Here is a 27,996-nt window from a genome sequence, read left to right on the forward strand (position 1 = left end):
GGAGGTTATAATATTTTATCAATATTTTCATATTTGTTTTTGACATTTCTTTCAGAAAGTTGTGTTTACAATTTTGGATTTTTTAAAAAAACAAATTGTATGCTTGTTTAAAATAATATTCTAGCTTAAGTATCCTTTTTATAACTACTACTACTTATTATTAAAGTTTTTCCAGTTTTAAAATAAGTTTGATTCACTTCTTCACTTCTTGAACATGTATAAAATGTACATACCACTCATATACCTAGTGCATTTGAAACTTGATCAGTTTACTTGTATTTCTTTAATTGTTGCATTATTTTTGTAAGTACATTTTCTTACACGAATAGTAGCTATTAAGTTAAGCCGTTCAAAACCAACTTTCTTGAATTTTAAAACAGTCATTTTTTATTTGGAGGTCTGTTATAAGGGCAGTATTACCTAGTGAGCATGACTTTTAAACTGGATAGAAGTCATGTTTCTATTTATTGAAATATGAGCAGTAGGCTGTAATGAAGGAAATGTTTGCTGCTTTTGCCATATTTTTGTTGTTGCTTTTCAGCTGCTTCTGCTTTCAGGAATTCACTTTTGAAAAAAATTGCAAAACCATTATTTAATATGTAAGACAGAGCAGCCTTCTTCCTTAGGCTGCATTTGCTTTTATCTTTTATGTTCACTGCTAGCCTTTCCCTTGGCATTTTATTTCTTGTCTTGTTATTACTTTGAAATAATGTAAGGTACATTTTATACTTCATTCTTCTTTTGAGTATCATTTATGTGATTATAAAGTTGAAGTTTGCTTAAAAATTTTCAGCCATTTTCAGAATTTTTTTGTTCCACCTAAAAATGAAGTACTAAGAAAGTTTGCCAGTCTTTTTGTTTTTCTGTTACACTGAATTATTTCAGAAGTACATTAGCAGGCGGATTCTTTTACCACTGCACCACCTGGGTGGGTACAGTTTGAATGGTATAGGCTATTTTGAACATTGGTCTTACCATATTTTTTAACCTATTATTTCAAAAGCTGAATGGCAGTTAGAAATATTGGGAAAAAAATAAATAACAAAAGCAAAAAAAAACCAAACAGAAATATGTACCACTAGAGGGCTCTCATCTTTTATACTTTATAGTTCAGTTACTATTCGAAGGTAAAAGAGTAGGTAAATTTCAAATGTTTGTTAATAAGTATTGTCCCATTTATTCATCCCCTCAAATTTAAACTTTAAATATACTGTTACTTTTGATTATGAAGATATAGAGACTTAATCTATGACTGAGAACTCCAAAAAGTTATGTTTAGCCATACCTTCAGTTTACCCTTTTTGCAACTATTTTTATTATTGTTTACAGTAAACTGGGCTGTTGTGACAATGTAATAACTTGCCGTATTCTTGATACATTTTTGTTTAATATTTAGGAGCACGCAGAAGAGAGGAGAGTCATTTGGAATTAGCCGAATAGGCAGCAAAATTAAAGGCGTCTTCAAGAGCACTACAATGGAGGGAGCCATGTTGCCCAACTACGGTTTAGCTGAAGGTGAAGACGACTTTGTAAGCAAGAAATTTTCAATTTGATGTGTATATAACTTCAGACTTAAAAATAGCATAAGAAGTTGGATGTGCTTACTTGTTATTTTCCCTCTTTTTTAATCTTAACTTCTTACTTCAGGCTTCATTTGTGTTTTCCATGCATGGTGCTAATAATCTAATTTAAAAATTTCTGAGCATTGAGTTACTGCTTACTAAGGCCAGAATGGTTTCTGTTACAGTGATAATTCTTCTAATAGTCAAACAATTTATCATATTTTGATTATGCTTTTACTTCACATCCTGATCTTATCTCTTCCTAAGCATATTAGCCAGGCATTTGGAGTTGTGTTAATATGCAAACTGTGATACGCAAACTGTGATCTGTGGATCAGCATGATCAGCATTACCTAAGAGCTTGTTACCAGAGCAGACAGAATCTCAGGCTTCATCGTAGACCTACTGAGTCATATTTTATATTTTATATTTTAACAAGATTCCAGCTGATTTTTAAGCACATTATACCCTCCAGGCTATTTCTCTGTATCTTTTCATGTGATGCCTTGCTTGAGATGCCTCCTCCCTCCCCTTTATTTACCTGGAAAATTCATATGCATCTTTCAGAATCCAGCTGCTTCCCATAAACCTTACCTGGGTCCTCAGGCAGAACTGAACACTCCCTCCTTTGTTGCTCCTATTAGATTATGTGTTAAAGTATATACCACATTGTGTTTGAAATCATAATTTTTTTTCTTCCCGACACCATAGTTTATAAGGAGGTAGCCTTGTAGCCTTGTCCCCAAAAGGCAAAAACCAACACTTACTGTTTTTATAGTTCCATTTTTTAGGCCTCGAACACTTTTGATTTTAACAGAGCATTAAGAAGTCTTCCTAAGATCACTAACAGTCTTCTTAGGGATGACAGAGAATCATTTTAGGACAAAACAGAAAAGGGGATCATTGCCAGGGAACTTTGTGGGGGAGGAAAAGAGTTTACTTAGAAGAGAGGTATGGGAAGAGAATACAACCCAGGGTGAATGTAGGGAGCTAGAATTCTGGAAAGAAATACCTCTCACTACTGGTTTACTGTGACTAGACTATTCAGTATTCTCTTAAGTGCTATAAGATTCATTTCCTTTAAAAAGTGTGTTCAAGATGATTGTGTTTTGTCTGTAAAATTTGCCCCTTTTAACATGAATCAGAGATATCTACGTGACCAGATATTACTATGTGTCAATTCAGAGGTTCTCTTCCAATTTAATGAAGTACATTTTTTCCCTTTCTTTCTACATGTATATTACTAGAACATGTGTAACACTGCTTTCTTTTAAAAATAATATTTCTTCAAAAATATTTTAAAGAATATTTATTTTAAACATTCATATGATTAAAATTTTTGAAGCCAGGAGATGCAGAAAACAATTCTATAGAGATAGGTTGCTTTCAGACCTTTTTCCAATTTTATATTATTTAATGCTGCAGTGAATATATTTTTGCTTGGGCCTTTTTCGCAGTTTAAAAAATTATTTAGAATAAATCCTTTCATAAGTTCCCAGAAATGGGATTACTTGATCGAAACTGTTTTATGGCTTTTTATAAATACGTATTGCCAAAATGCTTTACCAAAGGTTTGTACCTGCTGTATCCAGGTACAATATATTTCCAGCTTGTCTGTGCAATTTCTGTCAGTGGTTATTATCACAAAATTATGCGTTTCTAAGTGAAAGATATCAGTACAATAATTTTCTACTTGTTATTACCAAAGTTAAATATTTTTCTATATTTGTGTATTTTTAATATCTTTTCCAGTAATTACTGATGTATCTGTTTTCTATTGAATTTTCATATACACCTGATGTAACAAAACATGAAGTCGATTCTAGTAACTTGCTAGTTTTAGTTTCTTATCTTTACATTTTCAGTAGAAAATTTGATATCACTTAATTTTAAAAGTATTACAAATTATAGGCTTTATAGGGGCACATTGCTTTATAGTCGTATCTCATATGCTGTAGGTGTAAAGGTCCTGGAAATATTAAATTTTTTTCTGATGATTTTTCTTTCAGATTGAAGAAGGTATCGTTGTAATGGAAGATGATTCTCCAGTGGAAGCTGTGAACACACCTAATACTCCTCGAAACCTTGCTGCATGGAAAATTAGCATTCCATATGTAGACTTTTTTGAAGATACTTCCTCCGAAAGGAAGGAGAAAAAGGAGAGAATACCAGTGTTTTGTATTGATGTTGAAAGAAATGATAGAAGAGCAGGTATTATTATTATTAATGCATATAGCACTATATATTAAACCAATTTACTTAAGACAGCATTTCTCCTTCATTGTTGTGGCATATAGTAATTGATAAAAATATGATCAAACACAACTTATGAGTGTTCTTTATGTTTTGCTGTCTTTTTTCTTTTGTTGATTTCAGCCGTGGCTTGCAGCAGAGACAGGTTTAAACAGCCTCCATAGTGGGATAAATAGTCACCACCCTGGGCTTTATCCCAGAGAGGAGACAGTCTGTATAAGTAAAAACACATCAAAAGTGAGCACATTTTGGGAATGAGAGCAGAAAGCTATAAAGTTGATCTCAGGAAGAGGGAACAGTCTATGAGGAAAGAAGGAAAAAATTTCATGGTACTGTTAGGAAATGGATTTGAGAGAGGAGTGGAGAAGTGATTATTATTTCCAGTTACTTGGATAGTATGAAGGTAGGTCAGTGCTAATAATTCCCCTTATTTATTTTTTAAAAAGTTGAGGATAGGGTTTTTGCTAAGACTGTGTCTCTGCCCTTCTTACTTGTCTCAGTATGGTGCTTTTATCCTTTGTTGTGGAGAAGCAGTTCTTCTAGTTTTTAGATCTTTTTCAGAGGGAAATGATCCATATGTAGCTGTAGACTTGGTATGTCATCTGTTGGAGGTACTGAATCTAGCATCTTCTTGTACTGCCATCTTGGACCTCCCCTCCAATATAAATAAATTTATGTATGCATGTAGTAACCTTTTTCTCCTTTTGAAAGTTTTATATGTGATATACTTTAAAATATTTCGGGAGTTTACTTTTGTTTCTGCCCTTTGCACAACTGTCTTTTGTTGTTGTTTTTTTTTTGCTTTATTTTTTAAAATTTGGCTTAATTCAACATAAAATTGAAACGAAGTTATCTTAAAACTTGTATTCTAAGACAATTTTTGTCAGCTGTGCTGCAGACTTTTACTGAAAATGTAGTGTGTCCTTGGGAAGCCGTGCCCTATGAAGGATAAAAAAGGTGTATCATTTAAATGCTGCATTGATTTTATATGTATAAGTGAAAAGTGAAAGTGATAGTCGCTCGTTTGTGTCCGACTCTTTGCAGCCCATGGACTGTAGCCTGCCAGGCTCCTCTGTCCATGGAATTCTCCAGGCAAGAATACTGGAGTGGATAGCCTTTTCCTTCACCAGGGGATCTTCCTGACCTAGGGATGGAGCCCAGGTCTCCGTCGTCGCAGGCAGTTTCTTTACTGTCTGAGCCCCCGGGGACTCCCAGGGAGAATGCTGTGAGCAGGGTGTGTAGCAGAGTGCCGATTCCAGGATTTTAAACACCAAAACTGGATAGTATAGATCTTCTAAGATGAGTATTCAAGAAGAAAAACAGTATTTGCTTGATAGGTTGTGACTGTATCAGGTTGGTTTTTCTGAATATAAGTGTTAGTTTTGAGTTATTGTGGGTTTAGTTAACTCAGTCCATTGCATTTCCAGGTTTATGCTTGAATGACATGAGTTGCTCATAATTGCTGTTAACATTTTTGGGGTCCTTGCTCTGTGCTGTGCACGTTACAAAAAGCTCCGTAGGTGGATTATTTAGTGTAATAATTACAATTCTTTCTATTAAAAGCAAACTGAAGCACAGTGTTGTTTAGTTGCTAAGTCGTGTCTGATTCTTTTGCAACCCCATGGACTGTAGCCCGCCAGGCTCCTCTGTCCATGGTATTCCCCAGGCAAGAATACAGGAGTGGGTTGTCATTTCCTTCTCCAGGGAATCTTACTGGATCTAGGATCGAACCTGGATGTCTTGCACTGTAGCTGGATTCTTTACCAACTGAGCCACCGGGGAAGAACAGTGAGGTTAAGTGTTCAAATTTACGCAGTCAGTAAATGGGGGAATTGGGATTGAAATAGGACTCATTCTTTAAACCATTGTTTTGTGCTGTCCAGTTTTTGAGTCACCAGTCACATGTGGCAGTTAAAATTAAATTAATATTAAAAATTCAGTTTCTTTTACAGTAGCCACATTTCAAGTGGTCAATAGCAATAAGTGACTAATAGCTATGATGTTAGTACAGATAATATAGAACATTTTCAGAAATGCAGAAAGTTCTATTGATAGTGCTGTTCTGTACAGTATTAGTTCTTGACAATTGGCGTTTGAGAGTTCCAAAATTGATTATGAATTTTTATTAAATACATAATTTTTGTGACATTTAAAAATTAAGCATAATTGCATGCTTTTTTGAAGTTTATAAATTCTCTTGATATTGTTGTAGGAAAAAATGTATATATTATTTTGATAACCTCATAAATAGCTGAAATTTATCAAGCTCTTCTAGGACAAAATATATTAATAATGTGAAGCCAAGAAATAATAATTTATTATTATTATTCTCTTTGGCCTGGCATGGCATGCAGGATCTTAGTTCATTGACCAGGCATTGAACCCATGCTCTCTGCAGGTGAAGCATAGAGTCCTAACTACTGGACCCCCAGGGAATTCCCAAGAAATAATAAATTATTAAGACTGGGATAATTTCTCGCTCTGTATACTTACTGTTATAAATAGTACATTCTTTTAATTGTAGTTTGTAACATTGCTTATTTCTCAGTGTGTGTGCATTCATTTTACAGTTGGGCATGAGCCTGAACATTGGTCTGTCTATAGAAGATATCTTGAATTCTATGTACTTGAATCAAAACTAACAGAATTTCATGGTATGTTGTCCTTTTTGTATAAAACGTTACATTTCAACGTTAGCTTTCCTGAAAGCCATTGAGCCAGCTTTCTAAAGTTACTTTCTGATTTTAAGTAACTGTACTAAGGAAATGTAGCAGTCACATTTGTGTACACTACTAGTGATAATAGGGGTGTGCTGTTTTTATCCCATTTCTGCTGTTTATATTTTTAAAGTTTTTATAATGAAAATTTATTGCTTTTCAAATAACAATGATACCAAAATTTAAGACAGTGGTAGAGAAATTAAAGCAGGCATTTTAGAGCTGCCACCTGTTCTTTTGCCATATTCCTCTGTGGTAAATGTGTTTGCTATGCAACCTAGCAAGTATTTTGGTTTCACTCTTAGATTTAGATACGGGAAAAAAAACCCAAAACCTTATAGTTGTATGTTTTAAACACATAGAGCTCAATCAGAAAGCAGAGCACTCTCTCTTCTCAGCTCTTCCTCTTCTCAGTTTGTTTTGCTGTTGTTGTTGTTTAATATTTACAGTTTTATTTGACTGCTCCTAGTCTTAGTCGTGGCATGTGGGATATAGTTCTTTGACCAGGGATCGAAACTGGGCCTCCTGCATTAGGACCAATGAGTCTTAGCCTCTCAGGGAAATCTCTTAGTTTCTCTTCTCTGTCCACTTATTGGAGTTAATATTAGGCTTATAGTCATGAAGTATTTCCAGTTGTTTTATGTGTAAATTGGTGTGTTTGAATTGTGTATTTGGAATCTTTTTATTTTAGAAAAGTTCTGTGGAGTGTACCCTGATCCAAATTCAGGTTGGTTCTGAAAACTGTACCCTGCTAGAAGAGTAAAACCCACAATGAGGAGATGACAGAAAGATAAAAAACAAAGTGTCCCGCTCCATGCCTTTTCCCTGGGCTCTGAGTCTGCACTTGTCCTTACGTGGTTTTCTCTGCCTTTGTCTGTCTGACACAGTGCCATCCTTGTCTTGGTCTTTCTCTGAGACTTTTCCGTTAGATTTAGAGTTGAGTAAAGATCGTTTATCTCCGTAATTTAAAATCCTAGATCAACCAAAGTTGATTGTTTCCCAACAGTATTTTTCCTTTTTGGTACTAAAATCTTCAAAGTTGACCCTATCTGAGAAAACATGTCTATGGTTTTTAAATTTTGTTTTTAAGTTTATATAGCATTGGCAAAATGCTGCATCTCCCCCCATGAGATAGTGGATATTTTTTTAGTAGGATTTTGTCTAATAAAATCCCGTCAATTTAAAAATAATCTCATGATAATTTTTGGAAGCTTTTTTGCGGGTGTATATGGCTAAGTAGATCTTTGTCAACAACAGGTGGTAATATTGTGGATATTAATAAACTCAAGTTCTTTGGTCTTGTTTTCTGACTTTTGAAATCAGGTCTCTGACTTTGTCAAAATTATTTAAGGGATAATGCCCACATCTCTACAAGGCAGCATTGTGAATCTGAACTTGCCACGGTAAACTATAAGGTTTTTAAAATAATAGCATATATTTCATATATATTAATTTCAGGCACATTTCCTGATGCTCAGCTTCCTTCTAAGAGGATCATTGGCCCTAAAAATTATGAGTTCTTAAAGTCTAAGAGAGAAGAGTTCCAGGAATATCTGCAGGTATGGCACCAACTTAATTTAAAACATCCTCTAATTTGTCTGTTTTCTGCTTTGCCTCACAAATAACCTGTCGATGTGGATTTCTAGAATTCTTTTATTAAAAAATTTCTTTCACATGTAGAAATGAATTATTGTCAAGAGTGTGCTTTTTAAAAAAGATGGATAACCAGTGAAATACCAGTTATTTTCTTAGAGGAAATAAGTCTTGTATTGTTGCTGTGGGAAGTTAAAGAGGGAGGGAGAGAAAGAGAGTGAGAGAGAGAAAGAAAGAAAAAGTTTGATGTAAAAGATTAAATGCGTTCTAAGAATACCAGGTTGTCTTTGTTACTTTTTCTTAGCTTGTGTTTGCTTTCTGTGCTCAGCGCTTCCTGAGCTCTGGGATCCCCCCTCCTAGTTTATTTCTCAACTGTTTGTTGTTGTTGCAATCACACACGACTTTCCAGTTACTGGGAATCTTCTGACTCTCTCCCGTTCACCACTTGGAACTGAATTCCGTTTTTCTCAGTGTGTACATTGTGTTGTATAAACAATGTGATTGATACTTCCATTATTGGTACCATCTGCTTTAAAGTTACTTACTTGAGACTTGGCTAAAATTAAAGACCATTTTTCTTTAATCAAGTGATTAAGACCAAAGAATGGATGATTTTGTTTTATTTAAAAAAAACTCCTTTATTTGGACATGCAGTTTTGTTATTTTAATTCTTAAGTTAAATTTGGATGCCTTTTAGTAACCATAAAAAGGACTTTTTTAAAAGGAGTATTTACATTTTATTTTCTGTATTTGAACCAATGAATGCTTCAATCCAGAAAGTATTTTTTATTTAATTTTTTGGTGGTAGGAAAATTAAAATATGAAATATACGCTAACTACTGTAAGCACACGCTGAACACAGCATGTGCTAGTGTTAGCCTGTTTCTTTGTTGATATCATTAGCCTGTTGTTTGAACCGACTAATTCTTTCTAAGAACAAGAGAAACTCTTTCTAGAAGAAATACTTTCCAGTAATACGGAGTTAAATGTTGCAGTACTGGTATTTCATTTATATAGATTTCTGCTCATAGAGTTTTGTAACTGTTTCATAGTTACAGAACTGAATATTAGGTCAGACTGGGTTAAATTTGGCTTTAAAATATCAGTTTTATCTTGTAAGAAAATAGTGTTGCAAGAAGATCAGACAACAGAGTCCAAGTTATTTCACATTTCCACATTTAGTTCTTTGCAAAAACCCTTTATACCAACTTCCTTTAATTATCAAGAAAGATGTATGATATTGTAATACTTGTATCATAGTTGAGAAACTGAGAAATAATATTAGCTAATGTTTAATCTTCTTTCCTGTGTGTCAGGTACTGAGTTAAAATGCTTTATCTAACAATACTAGAAGTAAGTAGTGTTATCTTCATTCTACACATCAGGAAACTGACTCTTAGGCAATATAGGAACTTCTCTAGGGACACCTACTGAGCAAAAGGAAGAGCAGAATTCAAACCCTTTCATGTCTGACTATAGGGGTCTTGCCTGCTCTGTGGTAATCTTTTTATAAATGTGTCTTGTTATTATTCTGAATATAAAACAGCTTTTGAAGATTTAAAATTGTTCTTGGTTTAAAAAATCATTTTAATGTCGTTTTCGTGACTCTTCTAGATTTTTGAAACTGTTCCCCCCCCCCCCCCCTTTTTCTCTGTTTTTGTTCATCAAGAAACTTCTGCAACATCCAGAATTGAGTAATAGTCAACTTCTGGCAGATTTTCTTTCTCCCAATGGTGGGGAAACACAGTTTCTTGATAAGATACTACCAGATGTAAATCTTGGTAAGTCAATTTAAAGAATCATATAGAGGATGGTAAACTGAAAAGACAAAAAGCAGCATTTTCAGGTTAATTTAGAAAAGTAATTTATATAGTGCAGCTCTGTATGAATCTCTGAAGGACTTCTTATATACTGTTAATGGGAATATAAATTGGAAAACCACTTGTAACTTATTAAAAATGGAGTATAGTCTATAAAAATACTGAATGATTTTGTTGTACATTTGAAAGTAATATAATATTGTAAATCAATGAAAAATAATTGTAAATATCATAAAGTCAGTTAAAGGAAAAAGGAAAACCACTTGGGAATCCAGTTTGGTATAAGATTGAATGATCTAGCAGTTCCTCTCTGAGATATACTCTAGAAAATCTTGTATTTATATATAAGAATGTTCTTAGCAGCATTGTTTATGGTGTTGGGTTGGCCAAAACTGGAAATAATACAAATGTTTATCAGCAATAGAGTAGACGGATAAATTATAGTAGCTTCACAAAATGAATACTTAGAGCAATGAATACCTATAGCATGTAGCTGCTTGGGATGGTGTGGGTGAAAGCAAAGTCACAAAATAATGTATGCAGCATGATTCCTTTATAAAGTTTAATTCAGACTAAGCAATAAAATAAGCTGGAAAAGTTTGGATAAAAGTGTTAAAGATCATAATGGAAGAAAGGCAATATTTCTAATTATATTGTGTATAGTGCCATTTTTAAGTATGTGCTTTAAAGCTGTGCTTTGTCATTTAGTCATTTGTCATTAGACAAATTTCCTGTGTCTTCTGCATTGCAGGCAGAGTCTTTACCTACTGAGCCACTGGGGAAGCCCCATTTTAAGAGAGAGTGTGCGTGTGTGTGTGCATACACACACGCGCACACATACATAGACACACATACATACATACAGACGTGCCCACACATACATACACACACACACACCTATACACGCACATACATATACACACATACACACACACACACACACACACACACATACACACATACATACACGCGCGCACACACACGCGCGCACATACACACACATACATATACATACATATACACACATACATGTACACACATACACACATACATATACACGCACATACATATACACACATAATATACACACATATACACACACCTATACACACATACACACACACACACATACACACACATATACACACATACCTATACACACATACCTATACACACACACATACACACATACATATACACACATACACACACACATACACACACATACATATACACACACATACACACATACATATACACACATACATACACACACACACACATACAAAACCTAAGGACTAAATTAAATATTACAGGTGAGCATTTGGCTTTCATCTAGATCTCTCCAAATTAGCACGCATAATCCAGGCAGGATATTTAGTGTGTGTCTTACTGAGGGAAGATGCGAGAATATTTTGTATTTGGTTGTATACAACGGCTGCTGTTGCTGTTTAATCCCTATGTTATGTCCGACTCTTTTGCTACCCCATGGACTGTAGTCCGCTGGGCTCCTCTGTCCATGAGATTCTCCAGGCAGGAATACTGGAGTGGGTTGCCATGTCCTTTTCAGGGGACCTTCCCGACCGAAAACCTGAGCCGTCTCTCCTGCGCTGGCAGTTGGATTCTTGAGTGAACCACCAGGGAGGCCATATATGATGTTTAAAAGCGAGGATGGGGAGACCTGTTTACTGCCTCAGCTTTAGTGAAGGAGAAGAAATGATCAAATATGAGCCAGATTCCTGGGCACATAGCTGGCTGAATGCTGTTTGTTGCTGAGATGTGGAATAAGTTTAGAGTCGCTCTAAACCTGGGCTTCCCTGGTGGCTCGGTCAGTAAGGAATCCGCCAGCACCTGGGGAGACCCGGGTCCGTCCCTGGGTGGGGAGAGCCCCTGGAGGAGGGCATGGCAGCCCGCTGCAGTGTTCCTGCCTGGAGGATCCCCACGGACAGAGGAGCCTGGCGGGCTGGGGTCGCAGAGCCTGACCCAGCTCAGTGACTGAGTACAGCACAGTTCCAAACTTACTGAGCTTACAGAACCCAGTTGAGCTTCATAAAGGTTTATAAAGTAGTAGAGGCAGCAGAAAGCATGGAATAGAGATTCGTATGTTGTTTGAAATCAGATTGAGTAAAAATTTTGGCTCAGGAAGAGCATGTAGAAGAGAGAAGCACAGGATGAAACACCATGATTTAAAGAACTTTGGAAATTCTGAGGCGAGGGAGTAATTTTGGGGGTGCCAAAGGAAAAATAGCCAGGCAGGAGGTTTGGAGGTTTTCATATTGTAAAACAGTCTCTGCTTTAGTTTTCATTAGTACGCCTTTTGTTACTGCCATTAGGGTCTGCTTTTTCTCCAAACTGTACTGAAAAAAATTTGTTATATTAATCAACTTTGATGGATTTTGACAGCCATTTGTAAATGCTTGAGAAAAATCACGTTTGATATTTTATAATAAAGGAACCTGGAGATAAGATCAAGACAATATTCTGGCAAACTGGATTAGAATATATATATATATTAGTCTAAAATCAAGAATACAGACCATTCAAATAGCCAATTTAAATGTTTTAGCAGTGTTTAGATATTTTTTTCCTTTTGACTAAATGCAAAAGTTAGATACATTTATATATTCACCATTGCTTAATGTCTTTTGAGAACATTTCTTGTGGACAATTACATATATACATAAAATTAGAGAAATTTGTATAATGAATTCTTCACCCCTTCAGAAGTCACCACAGTTGGCTTGTTCCAGTCCTTTGAAAGGTTGTCACTGAGCTGTGGAAGATCCAGAGGAGAATTCAGCCTGGGGCCAGTAATGAGGCTTGATCGCTCAGAGCTTTTGTGAAATAAAGTTTGATTAAAGTACAGAAGAGATAGAGAAAGCTGCTGACATAGACATCAGAAGCGGGCAGCAAGAATGCCCCCTGCGAGCCTTTAGCCAGTGATATAAGCTACTAGCAGGCTGCTAGTTAGAGAAAGGAAATGTCTCAAAACTCAGAGAATGGCACCAGGCCCCTTACCCACAACATGCATTTTGAGATAACATTGGCACAAGGTGAGTTCTCCTGGGCCTTAAAATGATTGACTTGGATCTTGAAGAAAGGCCCATTTCCAAGCCAATACAGTCTCATTAACATAGCTTAAGAGAACATTTGCATGAGTAAAGCTACTGGTCTGTCAAGTGGGTTCTGAGTCTTGGGGGAACCCACTTGAAGACGGAGTCTAGGGTAAATACATAGTTCATTAACATAGCTTAAGACAAACATTTCCATAAGAAATTTCCATTGGTTAGCTCAAGGTTTGAGAAGAGTTAAGTTCAGGTGGAAGCAGGTGTTGTCATGGCAGCACAGAATTTTAAAAGAAACCTCTTTTTAAATTTGTATAGTTCAGGGGAAAGAAATCTGACACTTGTTTGTTTCCTCCTGCTGCTTTAGAGAGAGATAAAAAGTGTCTGACACTTGTAGCCTGTTTCCTCTGTTTAGAGGCCCCTGGCCTTCCTGCCTGTTGCCCTCTCACCTTCCCTTACCTCCCACCCTACTGCATTGTTTTGAAGTATTCCAGTTGCTCTATCTGGAAACAGTTGAGAATACATGTTTATTATAAATTTTTGGTAAGTGTGAAATGGTTCATTTTGCTTTTTACTTGGCTGTTTGGTATTTAAAATTAGCTAGTGAAGTATTCATATAAGCGATTATGAGATATATTTTACTTTCTTAAAATTAATATTTTATTTTTAATTGCAGGGAAAATTATAAAATCTGTTCCTGGAAAACTAATGAAAGAGGTGAATATGGGCATTCTATAAAATGATAGTTATAAACATTTAAATATTAGTAAATTTTAATTGTCTATATGATACTGAAAATCATAATCTTGATTTTTTTATTTTTATACCATGGTTTCCACAGAAAGGTCAACATTTGGAACCTTTCATCATGAATTTCATTAATTCTTGTGAATCTCCAAAGCCTAAACCGAGTAAACCAGAACTGACCATTCTCAGCCCTACTTCAGAAAATAATAAGAAGGTACCATGCATTGTCTCAGAGAGCCATTAAGTTTGAAATTGTCCTACTTACAACTTTTCTGTTAAAGGAAGAATTCTGTATTGATGAAATGGATGGAACTGTGTGTCTTTGTGTGGAAATAAGTTGTAAAGGATAAGGAGGGTATTGTAGGTAGTTGCTTGGTTCTTTGCTTTAATGGGTAAATGTTTCTTAAAAATCTGTATTCGTCAGCTCCTACCATTTATCTGTTGGGGAATTTTTTAAAGTGATTTTCTTAGGTTGTGAATCACCAACTTCCAGTAATCTGGGAATTAATTTCTATAATGTATTTGTGTTTATTTGATGGTATTCTTAGGTAGTTAGGATAGGGAAAAGGAGTCCAGAATGGCAGTGGCTAAAAGACCTGGAAGGGAAAAGCCCACGAAATAGAACAAAGGAAGGTCCGAGGACCAGAGTGAGAACCTCATGTAAAACAAACAGCACTCCTGCCTGGCCCAATTTACATAGGACAGGCCCAGGGAGAGAAAAACATACAAAAAGAGGAGCCAAAGCTCTCTTTTCTCTCTCTCTCCCCCGCACTGCGGCGCTCTTCTCTTCGCGTCTTTGGGTCGACATGCCCTCACACCTTGAAGATGGATTTTCCTGTTCTCTGTTATAAAAGTTGTTGGTGGCTGTCTGGACCATCTCATCTAGAGAGGCAGCAGGGTCCTGCTGCTGGAGCTGTCGTAACTTAATTCTGTTATCTGATGCACATTGGGACAGGAATTTGTCCTTTAAAATCACCTGTCCCTCGTAAGAGTCTTAAGTCCAGATTGGTAAACTTTTGGAGGTCTCTTTTAGCCTTTCCAGAAAGGCAGTGGGGTTCTCATTGGGCTCCTGAGTTATTGCTGAGACTGGGCACAGTCCCACAAATAATAGGCTTCCCTCTGTTTTCATGGGTGGACTTTTTAAGGGGTGAGTCTTTTTGAAGCTTATCCTACCCAGAACTATAGCAGCCTGAGAGCCAGGCATCCCTGGGTCAGGGTGCAGATCCCCAGGCAGGGTGAGGCATGATGACCTCCTGGCACCCCCAGGCTGGAGTTTGGGTGTCCCCAAGGTCTCCAGCATGACCAGTGCTAGGTAGGATTAAGGGGTTGGATATTATACAATATTTTCCTCCCAAGGCCAGCTATTTTCTGGTTATCCCTCTAGAAGATTGCAGAGGCCACATTGTGGGCCCGGATGGGGCTGAGGAAAGGAGCATGAAACAGGAGGGAAGGGCGTGCAGAGCACACCCTTTGGAAGAAAGACAGCACCAGGGCATAAGGTAAACCGAGTGAAAGTCAGTCGGGTCCGAGATGACAGGTCAAATTCAAGTAAACCTTAACCCCAGTCTGTGAGCCAGAGGACACACCCAGAGGTGGCAGAACAGCTCCGAGACGCTGTCGAAAGAGGGCGGAGTGGGGCGATTCCCAGTGGCTGGGATGATCCCCCACTCGTTAGCATACGGATTAACCCCCATGGCGAAACCGGACCAGGCCCATTCTGCGGCCTGAGCTCTTGCCCTCGGCAGTGGCACACACCCTGAAGCACGGCTTCTCTCTGAATCCTAAGAAATCCGCTTCTTACTTTTTGGCCAGGCTCGAGTCCCGGGAGAGAGCCGAAGGACAGGAGGAAAAGGCAGTGGGAAAAAGGTGCCGAGGAGTCCCCTTCATAACCTGCTGGAAAATTTGCTAAATTCCTGACGGGCGCTCACAGCTTGCATTGGTCTGATTTTTGGCATAGAGAAGAGTAAGGACAGAAGAACCCCCGCCGGCTTGGGTAACCGCTCCTGGGCCCCGCAGATGGGCCTTTGGGACATGCCAGAGAGTAGCCTCTCCAGGGTCCCTCAATTGCGCCCACTGCCGCCCGCCCGTCTGCGGGGGTTCGAGGAAACAAGAAACGAGTTTGTAAAGGAGTTCGTGTCCCTCCAGCCGTAGGAGCGAGGACCTCCTCCCTTAGCCGAGGTCTTCTGGAAGCTGAGGCTGGGCCGCGTGGCTTTCTGCTGAGTTCGTTTTTCACCACCCCGGTTTCCAGCAGGACGGGCCTTCCCCCGCGCTGGGTTCTCTTCGCGGTCGGCTGCTCCCGCGGGAGCTTCGCTGAGCTGGGCCTCTTGGCGCCTGGAGGTTGTCCCCGCCGGGTTAAACCCGAGGCACGGCACGGTAGATGGCAGGTAGATGGCAGGCGAGCGTGTGCGCCTCGGTTCTTGTCTCGTCACGACGAAGATTGGGAGAGACGGGCATTAAAGCCCCCTCAGCGTCTTACAGCTCCCGGGGCTTGGGCAGACCGCGCTATAGCCGTCAGGTCTCGAACGGACCGTGTTATAGCTCTTAGATAAATCAGTGTTACAGCTCTGTTTTATTTAGAAAATAGCAGGAAAAGCCGTCTTCAAGGTGTGAGGGCATGTCGGCCCAAAGACACGAAGAGAAGAGCGCCGCAGCGCGGGGGAGAGAGACAAGAGAGCGTTGGCTCCTTTTTATGTGTTTCTCTCTGCCTGGGCCTGTCCTGTGTAAACTGGGCCAGCCAGGAGTGCTGTTTGTTTTACGTGAGGGTCTCACTCCGGTCCTCAGACCTTCCTTTGTTCTATTTTCATGGCCTTTTCCCTTCCAGGTCTTTTAGCCACTGCCATTCTGGACTCCTTTTCCCTATCCTAACTACCTAACAGTATTATATAATTTTAATGACTTATAAAATATTTCATCCTTTCATTAAACAAGCACTTTATTTATATGCCTGCTATTGGGTGCTAGGTACTGGGAATATAAAGATAAATTCCGAGGACTTCCCTGGCAGTCCAGTGCTTAAGACTGTGCTTTTTTTTGTTTTTGTTTTTTTTTTTAATTTTTAATTGGAGGACTGTGTTGGTTTCTACCAAATATCAACATGAATCAGCCATAGGTATACGTATGTTCCCCCGCATCCCGAACCTCCCTTCCACCTTCCTCCCGTCTCACCTCTCTAGGTTATCACAAAATACTTGATTTGAGCTCCCTGCATCATACAGCAAATTTCCACTTGCGGTCCAATTAGACAGCTTGATTTTAATGCAGAAAAACTAGGATCCCACAGTGGTTCAGCATGGCCAGAAAAAAAAGGAAACACAGATCAGTTTCCTGTCTGCAAGAAGCTCAGTTTAGTGCCAGTCGTACCCAGCATGGGGAGTTCCATGAGCTCAAAGAATACCGCCCTCTTCCTCAAGAGAACTTCTTTGGTTTATTACTGTAAAAGGTGTCTTTAATTTTTTTCACTTTATAAGTTTATTGCTAGTAAACAGAAATACAGTTGATTGTTGTCTATTGGTTTTTAATTCACAAGTCTTGCTAGACTTGTGTTAATTTTAGTGGTATATCTGTTAATTCTTTTAGATTTATATATTCAAATGATGGCAGTTACGTTTCATTCATGACTAGGACCTGCTATACAAAGGGAATGATTGCAGTGTTTCACCATTAAATAATATAGTGTAGTTTTTTTGTAGATATCCTTTATGAAGTTTAGGAAAGTTACCTGCATGTTTGTGGGTGCACTTAGCCTATTGCTTTTCTTTCTCATTGTATCCTTGTCAGGTTTTGGTATTAAAGTTATGTTAAGTTTTCTTTATTTGCTGGTAGAGTGTTAGTTATTTAAATAGTGATAACTTATAATAGTCATCTAGGCCTCAAGTTTTGTTTGTGGACGTTTTCTTTTTTTTTTTTAACCAATATAATTTCTTTAATGATTATAATATTCTTCAGATGTATAATTTCATGAGTCAGATTTTGATAGGTTGTACTTTTTAATAAAATCTCCATCTTATCTAAATTTGAAAAATTTTGGCCTTAGGTTGTCAATAATATCTTCTTTTCATTTTCCTCTGACATCTATGGTTGTGTCCCCATTTATTCCTGGCATTGTCTTCTTTTCCTTTCCTTTTCTTTTTGCTTTTTTGACCCATCATACCAGAGACTGTCCATTTTAACGTTTTGTTTACCTTTTCTGTCTGTTTTTTTAGTTCCTTAGTATCTGCTCTTTGATTATTACTAAGATAGATTGTTTTGCATACTTTTGGGATAGTAGGCAGAGCTAAGGTTTAGTTGCATTTTATTACCTTGCTGTGAGTAATTCTTCATATTTTTTTCATATACATTAGGTCTTTGATTATTTTGTCCAAATAAACTTAGCTTAAACCTTAACGTTCATCTGTAAACATCCTTTAATTAAACAGTGATGTATAATCTTTAAATCATGTTGGAATTAAAATCAACTATTCCTAATGTTTTTTATACAATTTGTGTATTTATTTTGGGCTATGCTGGATCTTCACTGCCGAGTAGAGTGTGGAGGCTACGCCAGCTGCGGTGCTGGGCTTTCTCTCTCTCAGGCTCCTAGAGCCCTGCGTGGCGCCGTGGCCTGCGTGCTCAGGGGTTGCAGCTCACGGGCTCTAGAGCGTGGCCTCAGCAGCTGTGGTGCACGGCTTAATTACCTCATAGCAGGTGGAGTATTTCCAGATGAGGGATCACACCCAACCCAGGGACTGACAGGCACATTCTCAACCACTGGACCACCGGGGCAGTCCTAGTGCTAATGGTTTTATGCATCTTGTTATGTTCATTTACTTCTTTTGATATAAAAAAATCAAAGGGATTCTTTGTATGGATGATGAATTGTCTGTTCATCTAAATTCATCTAAAATGAAGGTAGATTTTTATTTAATATTTCCGCCCCCCAAAGTATTACTATGTTTTAATTCAATTTTGGGTATAAATGTGGCATTTGGGGGGCAGATCTTAACCACTCTGATATTGTTTTTTTTTTTTTTAATATTCTGTTTTGATTGGACAAAGTTTAAACGCCTTTGCTCTGTAATTACTTTACCCTTAGTAATTATTATTAACCTGTGTAATAAACTGTTTTTTTATTATTTCAACTTTTACTTTAGCTTTTTAATGATTTGTATAAGAATAATGCAAATCGTGCTGAGAATACAGAAAGAAGGCAAAATCAGAATTATTTTATGGAAATGATGACTGTAGAAGGAGTCTATGACTACCTGATGTATGTAGGTAAGATATCTGTGGTTACTGTTAAAACCCATGTTATTATTTCTTCTGTGATGCAAATTAATGCTCTTGCCTATTGCTGCATTGTAATTTTTTTAATTGAAGGTACTTTTTAAATTAAGAATTCAATATGTAGAATATAATTGGTCTTGAACATATTAAAGTTATTAGTGTTTAAAAATAAAATATTGACCATTTGTGTTTTTGTATTGGAAAATGTTCAGGTAGCTATTTACCTTAATGGAATGTTCTGTGTGATCCTTCTCAGGACAGGTGGTTTTCCAGGTTCCTGACTGGCTTCATCACCTCTTAATGGGAACTCGAATCCTCTTTAAAAACACCCTGGAAATGTATACTGATTACTATCTTCATTGTAAACTAGAACAGCTCTTTCAGGAGCACCGTCTGGTTTCACTTATAACACTTCTCAGAGGTTTGTATTTCGTCATGTGTTTGTTTCATGTTTGAATACTTAATTTTTATTTAATTTTAATTAGATCTCAAACAGTGAGAAGCCTGGCTTTTCTTTGCTTTTATTAGTATTGCTACCTTGAGGAAATACTTTGTATATAGTAGATGAAAATTCCTGCAAATGTTTCTTTTTTAAAAACTGTGTTAATTTTTTATAAGATTCTTTTTTTAAGACTTATTTTATTCATTTATTTATGGCTGCTTAATAAATGGAAACGGCAACCCACTCCAGTGGGGTCAGCGACACAGCCCGTGGGGTCGCAGAGAGCCGGACACGGCCGAGCACTTAGGCTGCGCTGGGCCGTCCCTGCCGCCCTCGGCTCTCTCTCGTTGCAGCGAGCGTGGGCCGCTCTCTAGCTGCGGCGGGCCGGCTCCTCGTGGCGGTGGGCACTCTTGTCGTGGGGCAAGGCTCCGGAGCGTGGGCCGCTCTCTAGCTGCGGTGGGCCGGCTCCTCGTGGCGGTGGGCACTCTTGTCGTGGGGCAAGGCTCCGGAGCGTGGGCCGCTCTCTAGCTGCGGCGGGCCGGCTCCTCGTGGCGGTGGGCACTCTTGTCGTGGGGCAAGGCTCCGGAGCGTGGGCCGCTCTCTAGCTGCGGCGGGCCGGCTCCTCGTGGCGGTGGGCACTCTTGTCGTGGGGCAAGGCTCCGGAGCGTGGGCCGCTCTCTAGCTGTGGCGGGCCGGCTCCTCGTGGCGGTGGGCACTCTTGTCGTGGGGCAAGGCTCCGGAGCGTGGGCCGCTCTCTAGCTGCGCTGGGCCGTCCCTGCCGCCCTCGGCTCTCCCTCGTTGCAGCGAGTGTGGGCCGCTCTCTAGCTGCGGTGGGCCGGCTCCTCGTGGCGGTGGGCACTCTTGTCGTGGGGCAAGGCTCCGGAGCGCAGGCTCAGCAGTTGTGACTCGCAGGCCGAGTTGTCCCCCAGTGTCGGGGATCTTCCCAAACCGGGGACTGAACCCTCCCCTGCCCTGGCAGGTGCTCCCAGGGAAGCCCGCTTGTCTATTTAACGGCGGGTAATTGCTTCACAGGGTCGGCGCTGGTCTCTGCCGCACACCATCAGGAATCAGCTGGATGTATGCATATGTCACCACTCTCTCGAACCCAACAAATATTTTTTTGCCTCTTTTTAGATGCTGTATTTTGTGAAAACACTGAACCTCGCTCTCTTCAAGATAAGCAAAAACGAGCAAAGCAGACTTTCGAAGGAATGATGAACTACATTCCAGGTATTTATTTAAAAAGTAGTTTAACATAGATTAGCACTCTTTGGTGGTCACAATGTATAGTAATTACTGAGGCTAAATTTTATTGTGAGTTTTTATTTTAGAAGTAGTTATAAGAGCCAGTTAAAATTAACTCATTCATCAAATGGAATTTGGTTTTTAATGTTAACACTAAGAACTTTCAGATAAGGCTGTTTCTACTCACACGATAGTTGGATTCTCTCAGTAACTTAGAATCAGACTGATCATAGTGGTATGTCTGTGGGACAGCTGGAGTCCTGCTGGTCACTTCACCATGAGGAGAGCTACATTAGTGTGTGTGAGTTAGAGGTCAGAATTCATTCATTCATCCTGAGTTTATTGAACACCTTCCATGTGCCAGGCATTTAGCAGAATGCAGGAGATATAAAAATTGTACTTGGGCAGCTCAATCTGGCAGGAAGATAGACACACAGACAAGACATATCTGTGATAATAAAAGCTTATTTAGGTTATGCAGCATCTCAAAGGAGGAGGGTGAATCCCTCTCATAAAGGAGGTAGGCTTGAGTGAATGGTTAGTAACCTCTTACTGAGATGAGAATATAAGGAAAAAACATCAGGGGGTCAAAGCAGATGATACTTAATTTAGGACATTTTGAGTGTGACAAGCCTATCTATATATTATTCAGGAGGCAATGTTAAACAATTAAATACCCAGGTTTTGGAATTGGAGGAGCGATGATATAAGATGAGATATGGGAGTCAGGTGTGAGTGGGTAATGCCCAGCAAGAAAATATAGAGTAAAAATTGAAGATGTCTTAGAGAATGCTCATCATTGAAAAATGAGTCTCAGAATGGTCCTGCTTAATTTTGAAGACAAGTTCTGTCCTTAGTCTGAATGTAAATGTGAACCACAGCTATTTTTGAGTGAATCTTCTGTAGGTATATGATGAAGTCATTTCTTCCTTCTTTGTAATGTAATATCGTGACCTTCTATATTGTAATGTACATTCATGGTTTTAACTGTCTTAGTTTTAATATTTAGAAACATGGAAAGCCCGTGAATATAATAATTGTAATTTTGCTCAGCCATGAATTTTAGTCACATCTGCTTCAAGACTTCCGTTTGGAAAGGGGTGATTCAGCTAGTGAGGAAGCATAATATGCCTTCCTCTTGTTCTCTACTCATTTCCTCCTTAGTGATTCCTGAAGAATCTGAAAGGATCGTCTATTTTTGTCCATGATGCTTCATGCATATTAATTGGGAAATTCTGTGTAGTATTGGTGAATTAGGAGATTCACAAAGATGCATTGTGGGCCATCTCTCTTGAAAAATACCAAGGATCTACTGAACTTAGTATAAATTAAATTTTGCCTCTCAGGGTTAGATTTACCCTGTAAAAGCAAACATAAAATGAAGATTTTCCTTGAACAACATTAAGTGTTTCATTATGGTTGGAGGGGAAAGGACAGATACTTGAGCACCTTGTTTACTTAAGAATAAGTTTCTTTTCCTGCTTGGAGGAAACCTTTCAGCACAGATTTTACTAGGACTGACTCTGGTACCAAGAGTGATACTTGACAGCTTTGTAGTCAAACATGAATTAGAACTTTTGGGAGCAAACTTGTGTTTAAACAGTTTCCCAAAAGATTATTCTGTAAGATAGTTAGTAGTAATTTTGCAAAAAGTACAGAAATAAATTGGTCATGTTTGTTGAAGACAGTCTCTGTTCACCATAAAATTAAATTAATTAAATTTTTAAAAATATTAAGACATTCAAACATGAAAATACGGAGAGTGAAAAGTAGAAGTGATCCTGTACCCACTGTGCAGAAGTAGCGGTCTGTTCCCACTGGTGTTGATCCTCACAGACAGTTTCTTTGTATCTCTGTATATGTATGCACAAGTGTGTGTACCTAGTGTTTTATTTTATTTTATTTGAATGGGATAATAAAATAGGTATTGTTTCCCAACTGTCTTTTATCCTTAATAGTATAAGTAGATTTCTTTATTGTAACATTCCTGAGAGCTTACAGCTATGCTTTATGCACTGTGAATCTTTAAATTCAGGACTCATGATACTGCATTTCTAACTTGACCACAGAGCCCTTTTCTCTAAGTGCTTCTTACTGAAGCACTGATTTAGGAAATGCTGACTTACAGTTTTTACATAATACCTGGGGGAGAGGGTAGAGATTTCGCCTTATGATCCAGTAAATGATGAGTCACTGTATAATATAAAATTGTTTCACATGTGGCTTTCTTGTTTAGATTTGATAGTCAAGTGTATTGGTGAAGAAGCCAAGTATGAAAGCATCAGACTTCTTTTTGAGGGTTTACAGCAGCCAGTTCTCAACAAGCAGGTAAAATTCATTAAAGCGGTTTGCCTCGTGTCCGCTTGGTTTGCTGACTGACACAGTAGCGTGTCTGGTGTGTTAACTGTGCAGTGATGCTGTGCTAAGTGAAGGCAAGTGATTCAAACATGCGGATGGAATGAAAGTGTCTCTTGTTAACTCTTTTTGCTCATTACCTTTTTTTTTTTAATAACATGATTGAAAATAAATATTCACTATAGGAAATTTGGAATATACCAGGTGGATTCTTTACCACTAGCACCACCAGGGAAGCAAAAATCCATGAAATAAAGTAAAAATTTAAATATCAAGAATTCCATCATTCATTCAGGTTATATACAATAACTGCAATTAACATTTTACTGCTTATCAGTTCAGTTCAGTCACTCAGTTGTGTCTGACTCCTTGTGACCCCATGGACTACAGCAGGCCAGGCCTCCCTGTCCATCACCAACTCCCAGAGTTTACCCAAACTCTTGTCCATTGAGTCAGTGATGCCATCCAGCCATCTCATCCTCTGTTGTCCCCTTCTCCTCCCGCCTTCAATCTTTCCCAGCATCAGGGTCTTTTCAGATGAGTCAGTTCTTCGCATCAGGTGGCCAAAGTATTGGAGCTTTACCTTCAGTATCAGTCCTTCCAATGAATATTCAGGACTGATTTCCTTTAGGATGAACTGGTTGGATCTCCTTGCAGTCCAAGGGACTCTCAAGAGTCTTCTCCAACACCACAGTTCAAAAGCACCAATTATTTGGCACTTAGCTTTCTTTATAGTCCAACTTTCACATCTATACATGACTCCTGGAAAAATCATAGCTTTGACTAGATGGACCTTTGTTGGCAAAGTAATGTCTCTACTTTTTAATTTGCTGTCTAGGTTGGTCATAATTTTTCTCAAAGGAGCAAGCATCTTTTAATTTCATGGCTACAATCACCATCTGCAGTGATTTTGGAGCCCCAAAAAGTAAAGTCTGTCACTGTTTCCACTGTTTCCCCATCTGTTTGCCATGACGTGATGGGACCAGATGCCATGATCTTAGTTTTCTGAATGTTCAGCTTTAAGCCAACATTTTCACTCTCCTCTTTCACTTTCATCAAGAGGCTCTTTAGTTCTTCTTCACTTTCTGCCATAAGGATGGTGTCATCTGCATATCTGAGGTTATTGATATTACTCCTGGCAGTCTTGATTCCAGCTTGTGCTTCATCCAGTCCAGTGTTTCTCATGATGTACTCTGCATATAAGTTAAATAAGCAGGGTGACAATATACAGCCTTGGAACCAGTCTGTTGTTCCATGTCCAGTTCTAACTGTTGCTTCCTGACCTGCATACAGATTTCTCAGGTGGCAGGTAAGGTGGTCTGGTATTCCCATCTCTTTAAGAATTTTCCACACTTTGTTGTGATCCACACAGTCAAAGGCTTTGGCGTAGTCAATAAAGCCGAAGTAGATGTTTTTCTGGAACTCTCTTGCCTTTTCAGTGATCCAGCGGATGTTTGCAGTTTGATCTCTGGTTCCTCTGCCTTTTCTAAATCCAGCTTGAACATCTGGAAGTTCATGGTTCACATATTGCTGAAGCCTGGCTTGGAGAATTTTGAGCATTACTTTACTAGTGTGTGAGATGAGTACAATTGTGCAGGTAGTTTGAGCATTCTTTGGCATTGCCTTTCTTTGGGATTGGAATGAAAACTGACCTTTTCCAGTCCTGTGGCCACTGCTGAGTTTTCCAAATTTGCTGGCATATTGCGTGCAGCACTTTCACAGCATCATCTTTTAGGATTTGAAACAGCTCAACTGGAATTCCATCACCTCCACTAGCTTTTTGTTTGTAGTGATGCTTCCTAAGGCCCATTTGACTTCACATTCCAGGATGTCTGGCTCTAGGTGAGTGATTACACCATCGTGATTATCTGGATCGTGAAGATCTCTTTTGTATAGTTCCTCTGTGTATTTTTGCCACCTCTTCTTAATATCTTCTGCTTCTGTTAGGTCCATACCATTTCTGTCCTTTATTGAGGCCATCTTTGCATGAAATATTCTCTTGGTATCTCTAATATTCTTGAAGAGATCTATAGTCTTTCCCATTCTGTTGTTTCCCTCTGTTTCTTTGCATTGATCACCGAGCAAGGCTTTCTTGTCTCTCCTTGCTATTCTTTGGAACTCTGCATTCAAATAGGTATATCTTTCCTCTTCTGCTTTGCCTTTAGTCTCACATATTCTGTTGAGACCTTAACACAATTCAAATTTTGTATGAGGCTTATTTCTTTAAAATTGTTGTTATATACGAAATATTTAACATCAAATAAATTACGAGGCATAATAATAAAATGTAAACATGTGAAAACATATCTATCTAAAACTCATCCTAAAAATAGAACATTATGGATCTTGTTGAAACTACTTTTTTGTTTTTTTTTTTTTTGTCTAATTCCTTAAAATCTTTGTTTTTTGCATTTTAGCTGACTTACGTTTTATTGGACATTGTGATACAAGAACTGTTTCCAGAGCTCAATAAGGTAACTGAACAGCAGCACTTTCTTTATGTTTTGGTGGAGTACTGACATTTAATTAGGGACATAAGCATTAAGGAAACCCTTGTGACACTGATGGTTTTAGAAATTAACAACCGTAACAAATAGCTCTTTGTATTTTCTTCATTCAACATGCTTAAAGGTAGAGTGGATTTGGGGATGTACGAGCTGGCTAGCCCCTGCCTTGGCCTCCCGGCTCCTGATTCCAATCAGATGGGATGTTGTACCTGCGGAGCCTCGCAGAGGAGGGCGCGAGTGCACATCCCATCTTTGGGATGGGCCAGGCTCTCTCTGCAGGCTGCCGTCTGCACCCTGAAGGCAGCTGAGCTGGTGTGGGGCCAAGAACCGGCACAGAAGGAATGGGAGTTGGAGGATGGTGATGTTGTTATTACCTTGAACCCTGCAGATTCTGAGTTTTGAGCATTGCCTTTTTAATTTTTTTGACTAACCCCTTTGGTCAGATGAAATAACTATTCAGGGTTGTGATACAGCAGTGAAATGTCAGTTTTATAGAGGAAACTAGATTTGGACTATTTACCTGTGGAATACAAGTTTTCAAGTGATAGCAGGATTCAGTGTGGATTAAAACAGGGTGGCAATGACGGACATTTTGTACTCAATTTACATAGGAATCAGCACCAGGAAATTCCAGCTCTCTGTTCGAGGCTTTATGAGATCTATCACATGCTTTTTTCCTCCTCTCTAAGACGTAAATATTATCTGTGGCATATGCCAGCTGATTTCTTGCGGGTTTTAACACATACATATATATGTTTTAGACTAGAAGTTTAATACACTGGAACTGTTAGGCAGTTTACAAATGAATTCTTGTTTGTTTTTCCTCTTCTATTAAATAGATTTATTTTTACTTTAGGTACAAAAGGAAGTTACATCTGTGACGTCCTGGATATAAACATTTGGATTTGGGATAGAATAACCAGTTGAAATGTTTGCTGTGCTAGTGTAGTATATATGTACTGTTTTTTCTTTTACTTTTGTATATTCTTGTATATATCATGTAATTCAGTGTCTGAAGTTTTGATTTTGTTGTTTTAATAAAGACTAACAGATTTAATAATGATGAAAACTGATTGGGTCTCATTGCCTTTCATTTTACATCTCTTATCCAAATTTTCTTAGATCTATGTCACTTGTTATTGCTGTTTTTAAAAGAGATATTTTAATTCATAATCTTCTTGGGGCAAATCAGTTAGACTGATAACTTTGAAAGTACTGTATCACTTTGAAAATAATTATTTTTAGTGTAGAGATCTGATTTGCTGTCTTATTTGGAGTTAATAAATTTTAGCAGATTTATTCCAGTCCCCCTTCTCATTTTTCTGTGTAGTTAACTGTGTGTCTGTAAAGAAGACATACTTTATAAGTTTTTCATAACAAACAAGGGACTTCTTACTCTTCTTAGATGATTGACAGGTTATATGTAACCCTTTTGTGTGTGAAAACTGGCTACGTACAGATATTTGTGATTGAGTGGTTACAACTGCATTTCACTGAACATCTGTAACTATAATCCAAAAGCTTATATAAACAGTTTAGTCAAGTGGAGTTTTGGTTTATGTTGTCTCTCCAAAAGAAAGGTATGAATTAACTGTATTCTTTCAGGAAAGTTAAATAATTATTTTTAAAGGTTCAGCCTACAGAGTTCTGCTTATAATTTCTTTTCATGCTGTGTTTTTCTCCCTGAATCATATTTGTCTTTCAAGATTGGGCATTTTGTGTTTGGTTATTGGCTATAGTGTGCATTCAGAATATATTTATTGAGTTCAACCATGCATCAAGTGCTGATAATGTGGGAACTCTAAATATAATTTGGAAAGTGAAGCCAATTGAATGATACTGTTCAGTTATTTTTTTCCCAGTTTTGAAAAATGGTCTTTAGATATTATAAAATTTTTAAAAGGTTTTGCCAGTAGTTCTATTATCTTTTTAATTGCTTAAAAATTTTAAACTGTGTATGAGTTTCTGTGCATCAGTGCTTTTAACCAAGCCTTCAACATTTTACGTACTTCTTAAGGGCAGGTGGGAAATTAATCAAGCTAACTCTTCACATTTAAATCTATAGCATTTTGGCTGGAAAAATAAAATATTTACAGCCCTTTTATGCCATTCTTATCTACTTTGCTATAAATTGTGATATTTTGTTTATTTAGATGAGAAAAAATTCTTATGAGTGTATCAAACAACCTGGGCTTACCCAGATAAAATGCCATAAATGGGGTGACTTAACAGAATTTTATTTCTCACAGTTCTGGAGGCTGGTAAGTCCAAAATCAAGGTACCCACAAGGTACATTTCATTCTGGGACCTCTTCCTTGGTCTGTAAATGACTGCCTTTTTTCCTGTGTACTCACATGACTTCTCTGTGTGGCTGTGTAGGAAGAAAGAAAGATCTTTCTCTCTCTTCTTTTCTTCTTCTAAGGCCACG

General features: G+C 38.2%; 1 protein-coding gene across 9 annotated transcripts in view; it reads left to right on the forward strand.

Annotated features, from left to right (window-relative positions):
• Nucleotides 1-26,641, forward strand: part of SNX14 (sorting nexin 14) — a 65,684-nt gene extending 39,043 nt beyond the window's left edge. For all 9 annotated transcript variants that reach the window (XM_070450153.1, XM_070450155.1, XM_070450154.1 and 6 more), the window contains 13 exons: nt 1,397-1,529; nt 3,572-3,773; nt 6,386-6,469; nt 7,991-8,091; nt 9,795-9,906; nt 13,687-13,727; nt 13,852-13,971; nt 18,887-19,010; nt 19,276-19,440; nt 20,596-20,691; nt 22,943-23,034; nt 25,479-25,535; nt 26,425-26,641. In XM_070450153.1, the coding sequence (XP_070306254.1) occupies nt 1,397-1,529; nt 3,572-3,773; nt 6,386-6,469; nt 7,991-8,091; nt 9,795-9,906; nt 13,687-13,727; nt 13,852-13,971; nt 18,887-19,010; nt 19,276-19,440; nt 20,596-20,691; nt 22,943-23,034; nt 25,479-25,535; nt 26,425-26,463 (1,366 nt within the window). In that variant the 3' untranslated portion in view covers nt 26,464-26,641. The remainder of the gene's footprint in view (nt 1-1,396; nt 1,530-3,571; nt 3,774-6,385; nt 6,470-7,990; nt 8,092-9,794; nt 9,907-13,686; nt 13,728-13,851; nt 13,972-18,886; nt 19,011-19,275; nt 19,441-20,595; nt 20,692-22,942; nt 23,035-25,478; nt 25,536-26,424) is intronic.
• Nucleotides 26,642-27,996: the final 1,355 nt, after the last annotated feature.

The sequence above is a fragment of the Odocoileus virginianus genome, chromosome 19 (assembly GCF_023699985.2).
Source record: "Odocoileus virginianus isolate 20LAN1187 ecotype Illinois chromosome 19, Ovbor_1.2, whole genome shotgun sequence".
NCBI classification, from domain to species: Eukaryota; Metazoa; Chordata; class Mammalia; order Artiodactyla; family Cervidae; genus Odocoileus; species Odocoileus virginianus.